The sequence below is a fragment of the Lutjanus erythropterus genome, chromosome 14 (assembly GCF_056507025.1).
Source record: "Lutjanus erythropterus isolate fLutEry1 chromosome 14, fLutEry1.hap2, whole genome shotgun sequence".
NCBI classification, from domain to species: Eukaryota; Metazoa; Chordata; class Actinopteri; order Lutjaniformes; family Lutjanidae; genus Lutjanus; species Lutjanus erythropterus.
In genome coordinates this window covers 1588910-1611236 of record NC_139330.1, presented here as the reverse complement: position 1 = coordinate 1611236, position 22327 = coordinate 1588910, and the positions used below count along the sequence as shown (strand labels likewise).

The 22327-nt window shown below is 40.4% G+C and overlaps 1 protein-coding gene across 2 annotated transcripts in view; it reads right to left on the bottom strand.

The window, feature by feature from the left end:
* Positions 1-226: 226 nt before the first annotated feature.
* The window catches only part of sertad2b (SERTA domain containing 2b), a 48457-nt gene continuing 26356 nt past the window's right edge, over positions 227-22327 (bottom strand). The window contains exons 1-2 of one of the 2 annotated variants that reach the window (XM_084736540.1): positions 17810-17943; positions 227-1910 (exon numbers count right to left, since the gene is read on the bottom strand). In XM_084736540.1, coding sequence (XP_084592666.1) covers positions 629-1906 — 1278 coding nt within the window. In that variant the 5' untranslated portion in view covers positions 1907-1910; positions 17810-17943 and the 3' untranslated portion in view covers positions 227-628. Of the gene's footprint in view, positions 1911-17809; positions 17944-22327 lie in introns of those variants that run through there. The other variant, XM_084736541.1, reaches the window with a different exon arrangement.

Genomic DNA, 22327 nt, shown 5'->3' with positions numbered 1-22327 from the left:
ACCCTTGAAACACAGCTCTACCTGTTTACAGGCCAACTGCACTGTAAAAAAAAAAGTGAAGAAAACTCATTATGTCGAGGAAGCTGCCTTCAATAAATTTCTGAGTTTTGAATCAAACATGGTGAAAAACATTGATCAGTTTTATCCAGATTCAGTTTACTGTCAGAGAGAAGAACACTCACATTTAAAAAGATTTTTTTTTCCTTAAAAACTCAGAATTATCAAAATAGTTGGTGGTTAATTTAATGGTTGACAACTAATCGATTAGCGGTTGCAGCTCTGAGGCCGGTCTTGCCCTCTCCAATACAGCAGAGACGTAAACACGTCTGTGCTCACAAGTATAGAAATACAACCGTGTCATGTGTGTCTTTGTTTCCCAGTTTCTTCGTTTCCATATTTGGAAAGGCGAGCACAGTGCATGCACAGTGTTGTGTAGTAGTAGTTGTCATAGTAGTACTAAATGACATCACCATCGATGTTTACAATTACCGACCTTTGAAGAGAGTAAAAAAAAAAACATAAAAACAACAACCAGGAAAAGGCCCAAATCGTTCCCAAAGTTTCATTCCAGTCCGTTCTCCGGATTCAACCGTCTGTGTGTTTCGGAGGCGGCGGTGGCGTCCACCAGTCACGAGCCCACCAGCACCTCCATAATGTGGTCCAGTTCTGTCAGATCGATTTTGAAAGGCTGATTGGCTGAAACCTGGGGGGCGGGGCCGCTGTACGGCGACGCCAGCGATTTGAGGAGGTCGTCTGCCGTCACTACCGGCGACAGTTTGGCGAGGCCACCGCCTGCCGTTACGCCCACGGTCCCCGCTGTTGTGCAGGGGTCAAAGTCATACATGGACGTGTCGATGTCGGCGAACAGGACATCGTCCAGCGCCAAGTCTGAGAGGAACCCCGAGGGCGAGGAGGAGGAGGGAGGGGAGGAAGGGGAGGAGGAAATGTCTACGAGGCCACCAGGGGGCAGTGTGGGCAGAGCATCCAATGGGCGTAGCTCAGCGCCGCGGCCTTCCGCTAGCAAGAGGCCAGCTGCCTCTGGTTTAGCGCCCGCGGTCCTGCAGTCTCTTGGGGGTGACAGTGGGAGGGGAGCAGAGGGGGAGGGCGGGGTGAGCGGCATGGGCGCCGGGGAGGTAGTCACGGTCGTAGTATTAGCTGCTGCTGTCCTTGTTATGGCTGTGGGAGGACCCAACTCCATGTCACTCAGAGCGGAGGGGAAACCGTCACTGGACGAGGCGGGCACAGGGACCCTGGGGGACGCCTGGCTCAGAAGTGCCGAAGGAAGCGGGGGAGGTGGCGCCGACGGTGGCGACAGAGGAGGAGTGGGCGGGGATGGAGCACAGAAGGCTGAATCTCCACCGTCCTCCTCCAGTAGAGAGGCCGGAGTGAGGCAGGCTTCCATAGGGGCGGAGCCAGCCTCAACACGGGCGGGGCAGACCGGGGACGCCTGGCAGTTGGGAGGCACCATTGGGTGGGGTGAAGGGGGCGGAGCGATCACCGGCATCAGCAGCGCAGAGGGCTGTGATATTTGCGCCGTCGCTGAAAGAACACCAAAGGAGGGCGGCGCCTCACGGAAGCCCTCATCCATGGGGTCGTCGGGCGGCGGCGAGGGCGGGAACAGCAGCGGCCTCAGGGAGCCTTCCTGCTTGAGTTCATCCTGGATGCGTCGCAGCATGTTGTTGATGAGGACGCGGCGCTCCAGGCTGGGCTCGCCGAGCGGCCGCTGGCTGTACAGCTTCATCAGGGAGATGTTGAAGATGGTCTGCCGCTGCAGCGTGTACGACACCTTGGACAAACCCTCTGGGCCGACGCCTACTCCCCCGCCCGCCACCGCCGCCTCCAGCGTTTTGCCTTCCAGCCCCTCTTCATCCTCGTCCAGCTTCCGCTTCGCACCTTTACCGAACATATATCTGGAAAACACAAAAGACCAGAGACAGAAGACAGGAGGTCATTGATCAGACGAGCTAGAAGCTAGCAAATTCCTGTTGATTGGCTAATCAATCAATCAATCAATCAACTCATTCTCTCAGCTCTCATGGTGTGTTCACACAGAAAGCAAAATAAATTTTCAAAGTCAATTTTTGTCTTTTCTCATCAAACAAATGACTCAATGTGAATATGTGATACTTGAAAATATGTTATTCAATCTGAGCAAAAAATCGCATGCATCAGATTCTGCTGTGATGTGGCGTTGTTTACTGGTGGGACTTTACTTTTTTAAAAACGCACTGGTCAACCCCAAATTACATGTTACCCCCGGGTAGGGTTGTACAGTGGTGCAAAATTTCTAATTGTGACTATTTGGACTGAATTGTGATATGATTGCAATATAATTATTCTATTTTTTCATTGAAAAACATGCTAAAATGATTATGTTGTGATTTCTGCAGCGACCTGCATCTGTAGAATAATGTGTGTCGGCCAGGAAAGCTCTGCAGCACAACAATATCTGACTTCAAATTGTGTCGCAATTTTAATCATATTTGGATTAAAAATGCTAGATGGCAGCAGGGCTGGATGATTGGTAAAAAAAAAAAGATACTGCGATTATTTTGACTGAAATTCTGATTGAAATATGCAATACAGTTAGTGGAAATTATCATTTTTGTATTAAAATCTTCATATTTACAGAACAAAACATAATAATGTGACATGTGCCTGGGTCTGTATCAAACAAACATGTTTTCTTACATCTGGAAAAGATCTGTTGCCCAGAGCGTCTCTGCAGCTCTACAGTACCTCATTATAATGCTGTTTTTGCACACACTTTTCCTTTGTCAAAAAATTGTGAGTAGGTTCTGGTTCTGCAACTTAAATAATTTTGCGATTAACTGTGCAGCCCTACAAGGCAGTGATGGATAAACAAATAAACTAATATTGATCAGTAACCAATAACCATGTTTTAAATACATGGTTTCCCCACAGTGGACTCATTCATGACTTCCTGTAACCAATTGAAAGCACCAAAAGCTCTTTATCCTGCCTGGTTTTGTTAATGGAGCATTTCTAAATTGGTGAAATTTGACTCTGTTCCCTGCCTGGAAAACACCTCAAACCATTCTGATATTCCAAAAATATCACAGTATCACAGACATTTGGGAGGTGTGTTTTTTGTGTGTGTGTTGCTTGTTAAATCAAGCAGCATTACTGAATCTGTGCATTAGATAATCACTGTCACACCACATCTCTCCTATATGAAACACTGATATATATGTTCAGCAGTGAAGTTTGCAGAGTGAGACGCAGCGGCTTAACGTGGTGATTCATAAAGCTGCTTAAACGCAACAAGCTTACTGCAACAGGAGATTTTAAAAAAAACATACATTGAAACCAAGAGCAGCTGCAAAGGGAGCCTCACCACTGCATACTGTAGCACAGCACGCACACACACACAGTCAGAGACACACACACACTGAGTTATGTAATCTCAGCGTTCCCTGTTGGAGCACAGGATCATAGGCCAGATTTAAAGCCCTGCCCCCCCCTCTCCTCCTCCTGCCATATTAGAACAGCACAGTGAGTTACTTACACCACTTTCAGACGGCACGCCGTGTGTTAGAGCCACGATGGACCCGTTCACATGAAACAGCTGTCACCCTGCCAGTGTCACTGTTAACACACTGCAGTCCACACTTCATAGATACACCACAGAATTACATGGAATTATGTCGAGTTATTTACCAGATAAGAAGTTCAGTTTCAGTTTCAGCTCCTCATCTGTTCATGTCTGTCTGTCTCTTATCTCTCCCTCTGTCTGGCCAGGTTGGTTAAAGGGATAAAAATCAGTTTAAGTGTGCACTATATTTAGAATGTTTTCACTGCTTAACCTCGCTGTTATATCTGCCAAATATCACTCCCTGCAAACCAACCAAACTCCACAGGCGAAATCAGTGTTTTTAGTTTACAGAACGCAGGAGCTGCTGGTCTACTGCTGCCTCGATCTGTTAGTTTGTGTTATTGTGTGACTTCTGTGTTTTAAAAGGTCAGTTCAAGTCCCATGTTCTGTGAGGCAAAATTACTGATTTCACCAATGGAGTTTGGTTGGCAGCAATAATTGGCTGATATAACGCCTGTTTCCTGTCATCAAAAGGTATTTTAGCCACTTAAAAAAGACTCACTTGAGAAGTCAGACAGCCTTATTCTGAAGGAAAAACAACTGTTACGTAAGTCAAATATCACTCTCTCTAAACCAACCAAACTCCATAGGCAAAATCAGTAATTTTACCTTGCAGAACACCAACAACTGTAGTTGCTGGTTGACCACTGCCTCAATCTGTTGAGGTGTTTTAGTGTTTTAAAAGGTTAGTTTGGATTCACCAAAGTCACACAATCACACAAAACTAATCTACTGAGGCAGTGGTAGCCCAGCAACTCCCATGTTCTGCAAAGTAAAATGACTGATTTAACTGCTTTCACAGCTTATATCACAGCGGTTTCCAGTCAGAAAAGGCTGCAAAATAGCTAACTAAAGAAGTGAAACTGATATCTATTTTTTTAAGTCGATCTTATTTAGGTGGCTATAACACCTTTTGTAGCTGATCCTGGCAACAGTAGTTTGGTTCTCCTGTTGCTTCTCCAAACTGGAGGCTGGTCGACCACCATCTACCATCGGTAATACACTGACTACCCATAAGTATGTCACACAACCAAACATCAAACAATCTGAAGTATCCCTTTAAATGACATTTAATATTATTGGTTTAATTTGCATTCCAGGTAAGTCAGCTTGAATGTGGTACAGCACATTCTCCAAACATCCATGTTCCAGTAGCTTTACAGATCTCTCTATCAAACCAAACTACCTTCTGGTGACATTATTGGTGCAGGAAAATGAGAAAGAAAGAGAGACAGAGAGACAGAAAGAAAGACAGAAAAAGAAAGAAAGAAAGAAAACAGGCATCGCTGCAGTGTGTTTGACTCTAATCCAGGCTGACAGGCTCATGCAGCCAGTCGCTGTCTACACACACACACACACACACACACACACACACACACACACACACACACACACTGCGCATGCGCCTCCTCTCTCACACACACAACCACACACACAGGAAGTGTGAGCTGCAGGCCCAGTCACCACGACTGGTTGGTTGCCATGACAAACAGAGTCAGCTGGGAATTCACCCAAAGAGATGACAAAGAATGGGATGGGGGAGAGGAGGAGGAGGAGGAGGAGGAGGAGGAGGAGGAGGAGGAGGAGGAGGAGGAGGAGGAGGAGGGAGGGGTGTGTGTGCTGGGGGGCAGGAAGGAAGAGGAGGAAGACAAGGAAGAGGAGGAGGAAGTAGAGTAGGTGAGAGATTGGTTCTGGAGGAGGTGGGAGGAGAATGAGCGACTTTCTCTCCTCCCTCAACTTCAAACTGCTGCTGTGGAGCCTCTGAGCTCGGCACCAAACCCCCAAAACCTCCTTTTTGGTCAAATAACCGGCGGGTAAAAAGACAACAAACAGCCCGATTTCTACCGTGTCTTCATTCTGGTGTTGATCTGGGTCACGTCAGCAGACTTTGGAGGGCCGTGAACGTCTCATAAGACAGCATAATTTAATAATTCAGGCATTTCTCACATCATCGAGAGCACAGGTTTTCTCCTGCCAGACAAAATTTAGGAGCAAACCTGCTGTTAGTTCACCGTGATATGAGATTTGATATCATGATAGATTGTGTATATCATTATATCATGATATGTCCTAAGTATTGGTTATAAAGGCTGCATTACTACTGTTGTTGCTGGTTTATTATTTGTCTTTACCTGCTAAGTCATTATATTCACATTACTGATGATTATTCATCAAAAAATCTCATTGGTTGTAATATTTTGTGAAAGCACCAAGAGTCATCCTTACAGTTTTGTCGCAACATGGACGTATCTGGTCAAAAATATTGTGATTTTTACTAATTTCATCACCACAGGTGTTTCCAGCCTTTGGGGTACACAACATATGACCAGCCACAAACTACATCATCAATCATTATTGATACTGACTGATATGAAAGTTGACTGTAATGATCTTTCTCACATATATCACTCAGGCCTGATTAACTGATGAATCATTTAGCTAATAAAATATAAAAAAATGCTCAATTAAAACCAGAAAAATTCTCACATTTGAGAGGCTGCAACCAGCTAATGTAGATGTTTTTGCTTGATAAATGACTGATTGGTTGATTAATCGACTGATCGTTGCAGAAACCCAACAGTAATAAGAAGACAAAATCAAAACTCCTAGAACTAAAATCCTTGATTGTAACCATTTGAACTGTTTTCTACTCGAGTTTGTGGATTCACTGCAGCTGCTGCTGCTGGAGCTTCGAGGAAAATGGCGAATCAGAGTGTCAGAGAGAGAGAGAGGGAGAGAGAGAGAGGGAGAGAGAGAGAGAGAGAGGGAAACAGAGCAACAGAGTTAGTTTCAAAGCAGTTTGTGGTGTGTGATTGAGAGCTGAAGCAGCTGCGCATGTCTGACTCACTGACTCATGGCAGGGTGTTTAGACTCTCTCTCTCACACACACACACACACACACACACACACACACACACACACACACACACACACACACACACACACACACACACACGGTGAAGGGCTGACATACCAGAGGTGCCCCACCCCTTACATTCCACTTCATTATCCTCCTCTTCTCTTTCCTTTCCTTCTCCTCCACCTCTTCTCTTCTTCTTCACTCTTTTTTAACTCTCTCTTCTTCATCCTCCCTCCACTCCCCCCCACCCCCCCACCCCCCACCTCCCTCCTTCAACTGACTGTCAAAGTTCACAGGCCTTGAACCATCCTACACCCGATGAGCCATGTCTCGATATGAGCACACAGCAGGAGAAGAAGAAGAAAAACAGATCATAAATGAGTCGTGGAGATGATAAAAGCGGCGGAGTGCGACTGCGACTCCAAAATGGAGCCACAGTCTTCATCCAAGGTCACGGTGACTTATCGTGCCGCTGTTAACCGTCTCACAAAGAACTGTCTGAAAACTACCTGTTCCAAAAGAGGTTTTCAGGAGGTAAAAATAGCTGAATCAACCAACTCTGAGTAGAAATCAACCAGCCCACAGTTTTGAAGGTCAGCTCTATGACTGATATTTTTAGACTGAAGCTCATAATAGATATTTTTTTTCCAACAGTCACTACTGGACGAAAGTTGCAAAAATATGAGAAATACTCAGTAGAGTTGCAAAGAATATTAAATTAATTGTCAGCTATTTTGTTAATCTGCAGCTAAAGGTTATTTTCGTAGTCAATTATTTTCTTGATAAATTGACTGAGTTGTTTTAAAATGTCAGAAAATGGTGAAATCAGTGTTTCTCAAAGTCCACAATCTTGTCAACTGAAAAATAGGTCCAAACATGTGAGAACAGGTGGGCGCACGGATGGACAAACCTGTTGTTTGGACCTATTTTTCAACAAGTGATCAATCTGGCAATCATTTTTGCACTAATCAAATAGTTGCTTGGTCCATAAAATGTCAGAAAATGTTGATCAAAGTCCAAGATAACATCCTTAAATGTCTTGCAAACACCATGTGTGCTCCTGCCTGCCCAAATTGGGCAGATAAAACAGCAGGTCAGCTCGTCGGAGTGACAGTTTGTAAGATTTTTTTTAAGTCAGGACACTATCAGATGGCGGCAGCCTCGGACATACGGAGGAAGCTCGGAGTAGAACCACTGATACTCCGTGTCCAAAGGAGCCACCTGAGGTGGAGGAGCTGGAAAACGCCTCTGGAGGCCGATCGCCACCATGACCTGATAACAGATACGGATGAATGGACGATCAGACCACCAGTGTGTGTAAACTGCAGGAACAGCATCCTGACCAAGATGAGGAATACAAAAAAAACTTATTTTATCACCTCAGATTCTTCCACCCTTTGGCGTACACAGTTACTCTGGAGACTCAGAACAAAGTGTGGCTTTATTCTCACTGGAACAAAATTTGCAACTTTCTTTTTTTTTTTTTTGCAATTTTAACATGCTCTCTTAGAAATGCTGCCATGAAATCAGACGTTTTAGACAGCAACACCCCCCCGCAAAAAAAAGCCTACAAAATCCTGGAGGGTCTGCTCAACTGTCCTGCCTGATATTTGGCTTGCAGCAAAACCAGACAGACTTTTTCTGTACCAGCACTGTGTGCAGGTTGTTAATTTAACTATTTTGTGTGCCTGGGACTTTTTTTCTTTTTGCTGTGGTATCAAAAGTGGTACTCAGTATTGTTTTTTTATACTGACATTGTATGAAAGTTTAAAATTCTGATATCATGACAACTCCACTTGGTAGTAAAATAATATACAACACAGCAAAGGAAAACTACAGTATGTATCTAATCACAAAAAGGTGTGTGTGTAAAACCTAAAAGCATGAGTGTCTTCTACATGTAGAGCGGAGGTCAGGTGTGTGTGCAAGCATGAGAGTGTGTGTTCGCCTGCAAACACACGACAGACATGTGGGCCAAGCTTATTATTCCAAGAGCAGGCTGTAGTGAGTGTGTGTGTGTGTGTGTGTGTGTGTGTGTGTGTGTGTGTGTGTGTGTGTGTGTGTGTGTGTGAATGTGAGTGTGTGTGTGTGAGTGTGTGTGTTGTGCGGTAGTGCAGTGCTAGTGGATGGACTCTGCAGTGATATTATGATCCTGTAACCGGATACGCTGGTTTCCATGCCTTAGCTGCACATCCACCCCTCCCCCTCACCTCCACATCGGGCTATTTCAGGTCCTTTGGATACACAAAGTAGAGACACACACTCTCACACACTGCTCTGCTGCAGGTACATGAATGCAGCACTGTGCTGTGTGCTCAGTATGATATGCATTAATCTTCATGTTACTGTATGCACGAAGGCGTTCAGCAGCACGCAGTCATGACTGAGCCTCCACTGTTCCTCCTCGCTGTAATGCATCCAGCTCTGCACACGAGGACGACACTGTCCAACTCACTCCTCTGTGTGTGTGTGTGTGTGTGTGTGTGTGTGTGTGTGTGTGTGTGTGTGAGAGAGAGAGAGAGAGTGTGTGTCTTTCTCACACTCACACTCACAATGTAGAACTAGTAAACACATTCCAGACAAAACCCAGAGGAAGAGATAGTGCGTTGTAGAGCAGGCTGACCAGACCCACTACACTCAACAGCAGCTACGCTTCACACAACTTAAGATACAGTTACACCATGACGATATACTACTACTACTACTACTGTTACTGCAATGACTGCTGCTGATACTACTACAGCTCCGTCTGCACTGTATCCATATATCCATTTTATGACATTTTTTCATTGAAGGCGCCACAAATTGGGCTTCAAAATCCTGGAATTTGCTAAATCACCAAAATCCAGGTTCAATCAGCAACAAACATGTTGTCATGTGTAGTTTTTAAAGGAATAGTTTGGATTATTTAATGTGTAGTTGTATGAGGAGCACCAGCACAGAGGCTGAGCAATGCACCGCTGTGGACAGGGACAGCAACAAGATGCATTTTAGCCAGTTAAAAAAGGTACACTTAAAAAAAATCTATATCTGTTTAAGTGTACACTATATTTAGAATACTTACACTGCTTTACTTTGCTGTCAGACAGACTTTTCTGATGGGAAAACACTCTTATATAAGCCAAATATCACCCTTTGGAAACGGACCAAACTCCACTGATGAAATCAACAATTTTACATTGCAGATCAAAGGAGTTGCTGGTCTTCTGCTTCCACAGTCATTAGTTTGTTTGTATTATTGTGTGACTTGTGTTTTAAAAGGTTAGTTTGGATCCAACAAAGTCACACAATAACACAAGCTGATGGAGGCAGCAGTAGATCAGTAATGCTCTGCAACATAAAATAGTTGATTTCACCTATGGAGTTTGGTTGGTCAGCAGTCTAACAGCAAAGTAAAGCAAACAAAAATATTATCAAAATCACGTAGACTTGAATGAGTACTGATTTTTTAGATGAGCCACTTTTTAGATGTCAAAAAAAAAAAACATTCTGCTGCTGAAAAAATACTTTTTTACACTATGGATTGGATGCAGACTACAGATAAGTACTTCATACAAGCACACATGAAATAATCTGAACTATCCCTTTAAATGTTTTTAACTGTGAGCTTAATGGCATCATGCTGCACTTAGTTTACCGTCTTCTTACTGGTCTTAATCTGGAGCCATTGAAGGGACAGGTGTTGAGCATTTATAGCATCTGCCAGAAACACTGTGATACTTGCATCAGATAGCTGTTTTTAATTTATGTAACTTTCCTCACCAAATTAAAGATAATCATAAATCAATCTAAAATCATCATCCACTAAAAGTTACGCCACACTTTTTTGCATCGGCCTGCAATAAAACAGGCAAGAAAAAATGCCTCATGTGTCTTTTCCCAGCAGCTGCTCTCAACCACACTGGGACTCTCTGTGGTCCTAAAAAACCCTAAAACATGGAAGTAATGCCAGAAAACTGTTGAAGATTTATCTGTGAGCAAATCAGCGTTCAGTTTTCATGTGTGGGTTAAACTGTGAAATGCTGACAGGAGTTTAGGTGATGGCCAATAAAGGTCAACTAAATATTAAATGTCATTTAATTATCATAAATATGACCTATATTATGGCTCAGACTGGTACTACTGTTAGTTAGAGGAAAGTTACAGTAAGTTGTAATTTTCTAATAATGACTGAAACGCCTGACAGTATAACTAACCTTGAAAATTATTTCAAGGTTATTAGTACATATATTATGATGTATACAGCATTATAACATTTGCCTTTAACTTGCTTCTGCTCTCTGTCTTTAATAAAATTTTAAAAAAGTAGGAACCACAACTCAAGGATGTGCAAAAGATTGGCATAAGTTGTCTTGAAATGAATGAATGATGGAATTATGTACAACTGCAAAACAAAAGCAATGCAGCAGTCAGTAGCAGCCCTTTTGCAAAATAAAATAAAATAAAATTGCATTTTAAAAAATGTTATATCTTGATATTAACATATATTATTAAATTCCTATTTATTATTAATGCTTATCATTTTTATTTTGAAATTGCTGTAAAAACAACAACACGGGAGGACAGCCCGCAGAGGAGAGTAAATAAATAAGTGGGAAACAATGTCTACGTGTGTGTGTGTGTGTGTGTGTGTGTGTGTGTGTGTGTGTGTGTGTGTGTGTGTGTGTGTGTGTGTGTGTGTTTTCCCTCACAGTGATCATAAACGCTCACATGACAGAGGTCAGCTGGGTATCAGACAGGGAATCCACTATGATTTCTTACGTAATGACAGACCTGGTTACAAAACACCACAGCTCCTACTGCGCAACATGCAGCATCCCATTAATACAGACACACTGTGGTGTGAAGCAGCGGCACGACAGGCCGAGATTTAACACTTAAAACAAAGATACTGCTCACAATTAATACAGAACTGAAACCTGAAAGATTCTGTTCTCCAGGTTTGGTGGAAAATATATGCATGACAATTATTTCTTGAGAGAAATCCTTTTTTTTTGTCTGAATGAACAAGTTTCTGTAGTTAAGGGGCCAGCTGCCAATGTTATTTTAGCCCCTAGCAACAACAACAACAACAACAACAAACAAATATCAATTTAAGTGTTCACTTCATTTAGAAATTTCAACATTTTACCTTACAGTCAGACAGCTGGAGTTTGGTTGGTTTGGAAAGAGTGATATTTGGCTGTTTTTATCCATCAGAAAATTCTGTCTGACAGCAAGTTAAAGCAGTGAAAATATTCTTAACATCCCATACACTGCCTTCTACTGTAGGTAACACGCTATCAGTAATGATCAAACAATCTGAACTACCCCTTTAAGGTGTCAAAAGTCAGTTTGGAGCTTCATCACAGTACAAACAGTGTGAAGGAGGAGGACTGAGAGAGGCGTGCAAAGGTCAGGGGCAAGAAACAGTCACCGACTTTTGATCCGGTTTCTCCGACTCATCTTGAAACTCAGCTTCCATTTTATCTGCTGCATACAGCTTTTTAGAAGGGTTTGAATTTCTAATAGATAGTCTAGAACCATCAGTGACAGAAATGGGCTGGACAAAATATCAGAAACACCTCTCAGTATAAAGCAGCATGATTCAACAGAGCCACAAACTAAAGCAGCAAAAGTGACTTTAAATTATATAATCATTACGGTAAGATTTATAACAGGGTTGTTATATAACTAGATGTAATTGGCAACTGAGTGTTTGCTATGTTCAACCAAGAACCAAGTTTCTGCACAGCCCAGTAGGGCCACAAAAAACTGTGAAAAATACTGATTGAAATGTCCCCAAGTCCAAAATGACTGCTTCTTTTTGTCCAAACAAAAATTAAAAACCCAAAAACTCTACATTTATTATCATAAACGACAAAGAAGAGCAACAAATCTTTAAACCTATGAAGCAAGTTTTTGCCTTAAAAAAGGTCTGAAATGATCGATGACATGCTTACAAATTCTATGCATTTCCATAACTGATAATTAATAACACTAACAAATGATTAATTGATTAATAGTTAATAAGATACAAAACATGTTTTTTCCTCATTTTCATGTTTGTCTTGTTTTTTCAGTTGAGGTTTTCTAGTTGAAGATTTATCATTAACATCTAGAATCAATTATCAAAATAGTTGACAACTAATTTTCTTTAAATTGACTAGAGATGCAATGATTAATTGGATAATCAACTAATAATCGATTATTGAATTAACTGTCAACTATTTTCATAGTCGATTAATTGGTTTGAGTAATATTTTAAGGAAAAAAGTCAAAATTCTCTGATTTTAGCTTCTTAAATATGAATATTTTCTGTTTATTTTACTCTTTTATGACAGTAAACTGAATATTTTTGAGTTGTGGACAGTCACTGATCAACATTTTTTGTAATGTTCTGACATTTTGTGAACAAAGCAACAAATCAATTAACAAAATAATTGACAGTCAACAATGAAGATAATTGTTACTTGCAGCCCTACAATCGACTAATCGATTAATTGACTAATCGTTGCGGCTCTACGTTAAATACTAGTTAATGATAAAAGAGACCTGACAGCCTTTTTCTTTCGGATTAAAGGTACTGTGCAAATTAAAGGGACAATCCACTGTTTTACAAAAACTTATTATCATGTATCTCTTTTACAGAATTGTGCAGTAAGTCGATGAAAGGAAACACTTGTACGCATGGCTATGTGCATCTCAAATTTCTGGTCATTAGTGTACTCACACACAAACTCACCCACTCCCTCTCTTACACACACACACACACACACTTAAGTCTATAAATAAAAGGCAAAAGAAGAGAGCAGATTTAGGTCAGCAGACGTGTCTACATGCCGTCGAGCGCTCCACTCTCTCCACTGAGCCTCTTGCAGTGACAAAGCCTAAGAAGCTCCAGAAACCTACAGCATCATCCACACATCTGGTCACTGGGTGTGTAGTACAGTAGTATCCACCTTATTACTGCAGTATCTGCCTTATTACTGCAGCGTGCGCTGTATCACAGCAGTATGGGCCTTATTACCACAGAGCCCACCTTGTTACAGCAGCTCCAGCTTCACTGCTGCAAGTGTCATCATTTTTACTGCAGGCAGCACCCTTATTACTTAAGTATAATCCTTGAGAATGCAGTCCGAGCCTTGTTACTGCACTTGAAGCCTCGCTGCTGCACCATGAGCCCTCTTACCGTCACTACTCCGGCTCCAGAGGGTGTGCAGTATGGAGGAGCCCGCTGCATCCATCCTTCACTGGGTAGATGATGCCTATTACTGTGAGTTCAAGCCTCAGAGACTGACAATAAAAGCAGCTGCAGCTGTCATCGCTCACATGAGGTCCGATATATTTTCATATCACGGCGTTCTAAAAATGCCTGTGAAGATTTGTGTTAAAGATGATTTTGTTATAGCACCTCCGAATTTCCTCACAGCTCAATATTGATGTACTGAATGAGGAGGAAATTTAAGGCACTTGGAGGGACTACTGGGTGATAAAACAAAATCAGTTCGGTGTCTTAAAACTAAAGGCCCGCTATATTCTTCCATTTTGTTTAAAGGGATCATTCAGGTGGGATTTTATTAGGTTCCTATCTGCATTCAATGTATAAGAGACAGGAGATGGCGGTTGATGCGCTCCCAGTTTGGAGAAGCAGCAGAAGTACTGGTGTAGGAAGCTAAGCTAATAACTCTTATTTTCATGAATAATTAATCTGCTCATCAGTTCCTCAATTGATTGATTAGTTGTTTGGTCCACAAAATGTCAAAAAAGTGGTGAAAAATGCCAATCAAAGTCAAAGATGACACCCCGAAGATATCCAGTTTACTGTCAGAGAAGGGTAATTGACAACTAATCAATAAACGATGGGTAATCGCTGCAGCTCTCTGTGTTTTAGCCACCTAAGTTAAACCTGAGCTAAAAAGTACACTATATTTAGAATATTTTCACAGCTTTGCCATCACTCTCTCCAAAGCAACCAAACTCCATTGACAAAACCAGTCATTTTAGCTTGCAGAACACAGGAGTTGTTGGTCTACGGCTGCCTCGAGTGGCTCGTTTGTTTGTGTTATTGTGTGACTTTGGTGAATCTGAACAAACCCTTTAAACCCCAAAGTCACACAGTAACTAACCAATCGAGGCAGTGATAAATTAGGAATTCCCATGTTCTGTCAGGTAAAATGACTAATTTTGCCTATGGAGTTTGGTTGAGCGAAAGAAAGTGATATTTGGTTTATATATTTTCATAAGAAAAAGTCTGACAGCAAAGTAAAGAGGTGAAAATACTGTAATTACAGCACAGACTTAAACTCATGTTGTTTTTTTTAGGTGTCTTGCTGCCGACTCTGTCCACAGCAGTACGTTGCTTAGCTTCATACACTGGTTCTCCTGCTGCTTCTCCAACCTCTCCCTGTATTTCAGCCAATGTCACGTGTCCTATTAGAAATATTCTGGTAAATAAAACAGTGACATGAACTCTGGGGGCCTCCTGAGAGGCTCCTCTCTCACAGTGGTTATCTGCTCATCTACAGTTGTGTAACTGTGCATCACGCCAAGACGCCCGTCCTCCTCAGATGGTCTTCAGCTCTGACCAAACGTCACTCTGTGGTCCGACAGGAGAGTCTACACCATACGTCCAGACTAAAGAAGAAGCTCTGTGGTGACCTACGTGCAGCCCGTGAGTCTGAGCAGCAGAGACGAGTGAAGAGTAGATACTGACTGTCACTATTATGAGAGCAGACTGCTGCTGTGGTGCAGGTTACAAAACACACACTACAACAACTACACACTGACTGACACACGTTCAAGGTTCCTACACCTTTCACAAAGTCAAGTTCAAGCACTTTTCAACAATTTTCAAGGTTCATTTTCAAGCTTTTCCAGCAACTTACAGCTGTGGTAAATTACATATATTTATACACATATACTCAAAGTAATTATTTCACGTTTTTGTCACATTAAATCAGACGTTTTCTGCTAAAAACAACCAAAATTATGTGTTGTGGCAGCTAGAGCTGCAACAATTAATCAAATAATCAATTAGTAAAATAATCGCCAGCTATTTTGATATTCAATGAATAATTCTGAGTAATTTTGTAAGAAAAAAAAGGTCCTCAAACTTCCTGAATGTGGATATATTCTGGTTTCTTTACTCCTCTCTGCCAGTCAACTGAATATCTTTGATATTTTTCACTATTTTCTGACATTTTATAGACCAAATAACTAATTAATTATTGATACTGAATAATCAGCAGTCAAAGTGATTGTAGCTTTTTACTTTGGAAGTAATGCACTTAAAATTTCTAGCAGTTTCAAGCACTTTATCCAAAATCAAGGACAAGTTCAAGGATTTTCATCCGTTTCTGTGCTGTTGTTGACAACACGTGTTCAAATATGTTTGTTAGACTTAAAAAGTCAAGATATTTGGCCCCAAGTACATTTTCATAAATGACCTGTACATATGAGAGTATTTCTACAAATGTAGGTCATTTCTAAATGATTTTAAACGAAGTGAAACTATTTTAAAACTTAGGCTAAACTAGGCTGACCGAGATGAAACTATTCATTTATGGGGCTGCAACTAACGATTATTTTTAGAGTTGTTTTCTCAATGAATCGATCAGTTGTTGTTTGGTCTATAAAATGTCAGAAAACTGTGAAAAATGTTGATCAGTTGTCTTGTTTTTTCCACAAATTAAAGATATTCAGTTTACTGAAGTGAAGAAACCAGAAAAATATTGATAATTAAGAAACTGAAATCAGAGAATTTGGACATTTTTGATTTTAAGAAATTGACCTGTCTCGCCTACATATTTGAACACGTGTTGTCAACAACAACAATCACATAGAAAGGAAAGAGCTGGAAATCCTTGAAAAGACTCAAAAAGTGCTTGAAACGGCTTCAAATTTTGCCTGCATTACTTCCATAATAAATCACTACTTGACTAAAAAGTTTGCGTTTTCGATAAAAAAATCAAATAAGTCAGATATTTGCTCAGTCAGGTTGTATAAGATTTCAAGTCTGCTTATAGACAGATGACCAGAGCTGCAACGAACGATTATTTTCATTGTTTATTCATCAATGTATTATTATTTTCTTGGTTAATTGATCAGTTGTTTGGTCAGAAAATGGTAAGAAATGTTTCCCAAAGCCATAAAATGTCTTGTTTTTTTCACAACTCAAAGATATTCAGTTTACTGTCAGAGATGAGTAAAGAAACCAGGAAATATTCACATTTAAGAAGCTGAAATCAGAGAATTTGGACTTTTTCCCCTAAAAAATACTCCAACTGATTCACTGATTATCAAAAAGAAGTTGGCGATTATTTTAACAATCGAGTCATATTCGATTAATTGCTAAAGCTCAGCATGTGTTGAATAAAGTTAACAAAGTCATTATTTGGTATTTTTGGCCTTAAATCTTACATGTAGGTCATTTTTAAGTGATTTTAAGTGAAGTGAAACTACATTAAAAGTTCAAACAACTGAAACTAGTCATCAGGGCTGCAATGAACAATTCTTTCCAAAGACAGTCTGTTGGTTATTTTCTAGATTAACTGATTAGTTGTTTAGTCAATAAAATGTCAGAATATGGTGAAAAATGTTCTTTAGTGTTTCCCAAAGCCCAACATGACTTTCACTAAACTGTCTTGTTTTGTCCAAAACTCATAAAATTTCAGTTTACTGTCAGAGAGAAGTAAAGAAACCAGAAACTGTTCACATTTAAGAAGCTGAAATCAGAGAATTTGGCCTATTTTTCTTAAAATATTACTCAAGTCGATTCATCAATCATCCAAAAAACTCGACTAATCACTGGAGCACTACATATGATGAAGTATGTAGAGTATCAAAGTCATTAATAGATATTTTTGGCCTTAAATGTTATTTTTTAATGGAAGTTGTTTACAATTGTAGGTCATTTTAAGTGTTTTCAAGTGACGTTAAAAGCCTTTAAAAGTTAGAATAACCTTCATGTCCGTGGCGTTTTTCATTGTAGAAGAATGAACCAGTGTCTCAATGTTTCTTGGTGTATTTAGGGTTTTAAAAAAGTTTTCCACACGGACTTTTCTCTGTTGTAATAAACTGTAAAGTGTCTCCTCTTTAAACTGAAGTTTTCGGCTCAAAGACGGACTCTGTAAGTACAGAGGAGACTTTAGAGGACAGAAATTCTCCATTTAAGAGGGAAACTTTTCCGAGCAGTCCCCTGTGAACCTCTCAGCAGTACAGAAACAGCAGCCTCCGCCGTGTCTATTATTCATATAGAAATAGGTTACTCACTGCCCGCCGTCCTCTCACCTCCTCGCCGAGCTTTTCAGATTTTATGATCTTATAGAAATGACAGATTCGGTGTTTCTTACCCCGTCCAGGTCCGCCGGAGCTCGACACAGAAACATGGGGGTATTTAAACAGTCCTGTCGGCCACAGAAGAACAAGCCGTCCTCGCTCCCGGAGACTCTGTCACACAATGGCGCTGATAGGAGGAGAGACTGCCTCCGCTCACAGGAACCACGCTGCCTTCACGGACCGTAGGACAACAGCCGAGTCAGCTGCACGTGTGCGAAAACGTAAGCTCAAAGGTAGGGGAGACCGGGGACGCTTGCAACGCTTTTATGTTTTTCTTTCAGTTCCTCAAAGAATATTTGGACTCAATCAACTAAATCTTGATATGAAGTACGGATAATATGCAGTGATATACATTAATATTTATAAAATTCATTATTTTATGGCTTTATTTCACAATAACAACCTGCTCACTGTACATTATCCTGATTGTTACATGGTTATGTATAAAAAAATCAATATTTTGGCAGAAAATATTAACTTTAAAATGATTTTAGTGATTTTAATGATTTTATTGTTCCTCCGGAGTCTATGATCAGCAGCAACAGTCTGAGTTACAGAAATAACAGACCTCACAATGCTGTAACTGACCAATCAGAGTCGAGTATTTAGCAAAGCCATGTAATAAACTATATTAAACATCTGTCTGCTCATAGCCCACACCATTTTCAAAAACACTCACAACATTTATTTGCATAGAAGAAGTCAGATGTTGCAATAGACCCTAACTCTGGGGACAGTTATAATGCACTAAATTTGACTAATTAAGTTTTGCTTTTTGTCCCAATAAGTTTAGTATTCTGTAAAATATGTGTTGTTTTACAGTAATATTACAGTATTACTGATTTATTTAGTAATATCTATCAAATAACAGTAATAAAGTTCTGTTTGTTTAGACGTACAACATAAGCCTTGATTTGAACAATCTGCAATGCAATAAACTTTCACTAAATATTTATCTGTTTACAAAACTGCATCTGTTTGTTATGGTGAAGTATTTTATACATTTTAATTTACTTCACTGTGACTTGTGTTTGTTGAAAAAAGGACAACAGATTTGTATTTGGGTGAATTATCTTTGTATGTACCTGACAATGACTTGTTTATGATAAAAAAAAAAAAAAAACTGTTGTGTGTTCAGTTTTAATATGGCTGATTAGCGTCAGGAAAACTAATTTTTAATTTTGTTTTTAAATTTTGTTTTCAATTCAGTTTAGTTTCACTTAGTTTCCAGAGTGGGTTTGCTTGTTTTAGTTTAGCTTTTATTGCTCAAAACATCAGTTACACTCCTGAGGTTACTGTTATTGTAACATAAGCATAATGACATATTTGACAGGATCCATTTTGTTACGGTGGGCAAGTTTCCGAGGGACACCTGAAGGCAGCAGGAAAAGCTGAAATCGAGCAGCTGCCCCGAGAAGTGAAGTCGCTCCGCCCACACACACACACACACACACACACACACACACGCGGTATGTTCTGTAACATTGTATCTCTCTCAGTATACGACGAGTTAATTAAACATTAACGACAAATTGAAAGCGGAAGTTCACGTTCTGTCGCGCCCTGACACATCCACCACCTCTATCTTTATAATAGTCTTATTTTTTCTTTAATTTTAGCCTAATTTTATTTTATGTTAATTTAATGTAATTTAATTCAATTTATTTATTTTTATTTTGCATTATTTTATTTTATTTTTATTTCTAGTTTATCTTATTATATTTTAATTTATTTTTTTATTTTAGTTTATTTTTAATTCTCACTTCTTTTCAACTCAGGTGTCTTTTTACTTTTTCTTGGTCAGCTGTTGGTCTTAATTTTTTTTGCTGTTTTATTCTTACTCTTTAAGTCACATCTTTCTTATGTGTTTGTTTTAATTGTGTTTACTTACCACGCTCTGTGCAGCACATTGTGTTTCCACCTGGAATGAACTGTGCTGCGTAAATAAAGTTTTGCTTTGCTTATTTTTAGTTTTATGCTTTTAATTTAAGATATTTTTAGAATCTGTTTTGTTTTGTCTTCATGCACTAAAAACCTGAAATCATGTCTTAATTTTTTTTGCTGATGGAGTGGTGAGAGGTCACTCTCATTATCTGTGGGCTGACGGAGCTGTTTGTCGGGTCAGTGGTGCCCGTCCTGCCCGGCAGCAGATGGCAGGAGGACGTCCGGTAAACTCAAACAAAAACCAACAGAGTCTGCTGCATGAGGACAAAAACACCAGTGGAGCATCATGGGGCACAAAGTGGGCATCTTGAACCGTTTGTGCCCCTGATGCCCCCTGCTGCACACTCAGTCGTGCCCTGATACACCCACAATACAAATACAAGTCAGACTGTCTGTGCTCAGGACAGACTTTAATCAACCTGCTGTCACAACTATTCCTCTGTCTTGGAGTTCAGTCTTTACAGGACTGGTTGAGGAGTCATTCAGTTTCTCCTCTGGTCAGGATGGAAGGCGTCATGGTGCAGTGACTGAATCGAACCAATGCATGGATGGTGCACTGTTTTAGGGCTGCACCAGACTAAAGATTTCGTTCTCAACTAGTAGTAGGGATGTAACGTTTACTGGTTTCTTGATAAAATGCAATAAATTTCCTGTCCTGCATAAACCAAAGTTAGAATTAGGTTAAGAATTTAAACCGTTCCAGAATTCACTTGACAACAGTCCTAGGACCGTTCACACCAGCAAACCACCACCACCAAAACACCAACAAACCAACGTACCAACTGGGTAAACTCTCCAGGGTTCAATTCAACCGGACTAAACAAGACTGGTGTGAACACACCCTAAAACTCTGCACTGTAAAGTCCTGGACACACCAGACAGCAGAGCGAAATTCATCCATGCATCTTTGCAAAAGATTTTTTATTTCTAGCGCCACATGCTGGAAACTATGCTAGCGCTAGTCGGTCACAATAGCTCTTTAAGATTCTCTCTTGTGCACAAAAAGATATGAGCTTGGTCGTTGACAGGAAAATAAGTTCACATATTCAATTGAAAAAGTTGTATTTGTGTCACTGACTCCTGCCTTAAAACTACAAACCATTCCTCCGTTGTTTAGAGTTCATTTTCTGACAGAGAAGGGTTAAATACACGTGGATGAACTCATCAAATGCTGCAGTTCAATGCCTCAAATTATGACACTGTAGGTACCTCAGTTTTGCAAATATGCAACATCTGGGTAGCCTTTCAAAATAAAGGCAAAAAATACTTGAACAGGTTTAGGAAGCGATCATGGCTTGGATTTGAATAAATACCGTCACTTGCATACTTTGGATATGTAAATAGAAATCTACACTGACTTTTGGTTTCACGCCTTGAAGACAGCAGGGCTAAATATTCAGTTTTTCTCAGTATATGATGTAAACAGTAAAGCCTGAATGGAACCTCAGCAGGAGTATCTGCTAACAGGCAGGTTAGCTGGGGTTAGCTCCGTGTGTGTGTGTGTGTGTGTGTGTGTGTGCAGACAGACACAGCGTCTGTGGTGAATGGAGATCTGATTTTAGTCCTGTGTTCATCTCTCTGGACTCTGAGTTGACTCATGAATGCAGAGCAGAGAGGAGGGATGGCTCTAAATAAAGATTTCAGGTCAAAAACAGGAAATGGCTCAGTGAGCAGGGAGGGCAGGGCCATAGCAACACCAACTGGAGAGCTGCTGCACCCACAACATCCCTCCCTCCCTTCATCTATCTTTATTTATTTCTCCCTCGCTCTTCTTTTATTTCCCTCTGCCTGTGTCAAATCTGCCTGTTCCTACTTTTCTGCATTTTTCCTCCTTTCTGTCCATTTATTCTTTTATTTTTTTGAGGTTTTAATTTAATTTCAGTAACTTTATTGCCACAAAGAGAATAACAAACGCAGATCATGCATTCAAACTATAATTAAAGGATAAATTATTGTTTCCAAACATGTAATATAAAATCAAAATAATCATAAAAGAGGACATTTTACACCACATGACGTGCACAAACCAGTAAACACTCTCATCTATTGTCATTTTGTCCTCTTTGTCTACGTTTCTCTGTGCATGTATCAGGTTGCGTGTGTGTTTGTCACTGTCAGTGTGAGCCTGACTCATGGTGCGTTCACTGACCCCACTCGTCACCAGTACATGAGGCTACATGTTGCTTCTATCGGACACTGTGTTGCACCTTCGGGTGGTAACACGCAGGATTACGACTGTCGCTAAAATAAGTTTTCCAACTGACCATCGTGATCCATTTTTACTCACTGTGACAACACACACACACACACACACACACACACACACACACACACACACAGCTGGAATGACTGATTCATACACTTGTGGCTGCGTGTTACTCATCAGTTTTGTTAACATGAACAATCTATTGATTGACATTGACGTATTTGTCTGAGTAATAAATGAATCATTACAGGACTACAGATGCAAGAACTACTGTAACTATTACTGCAACAGTAAAGACTGAAAGTTTTGTTGATTCAAGTTAATTTAACTTAGAAGTTCTAGTATTTATTTTTATTTCAACATTTCAAAACTGAAGAGCTTG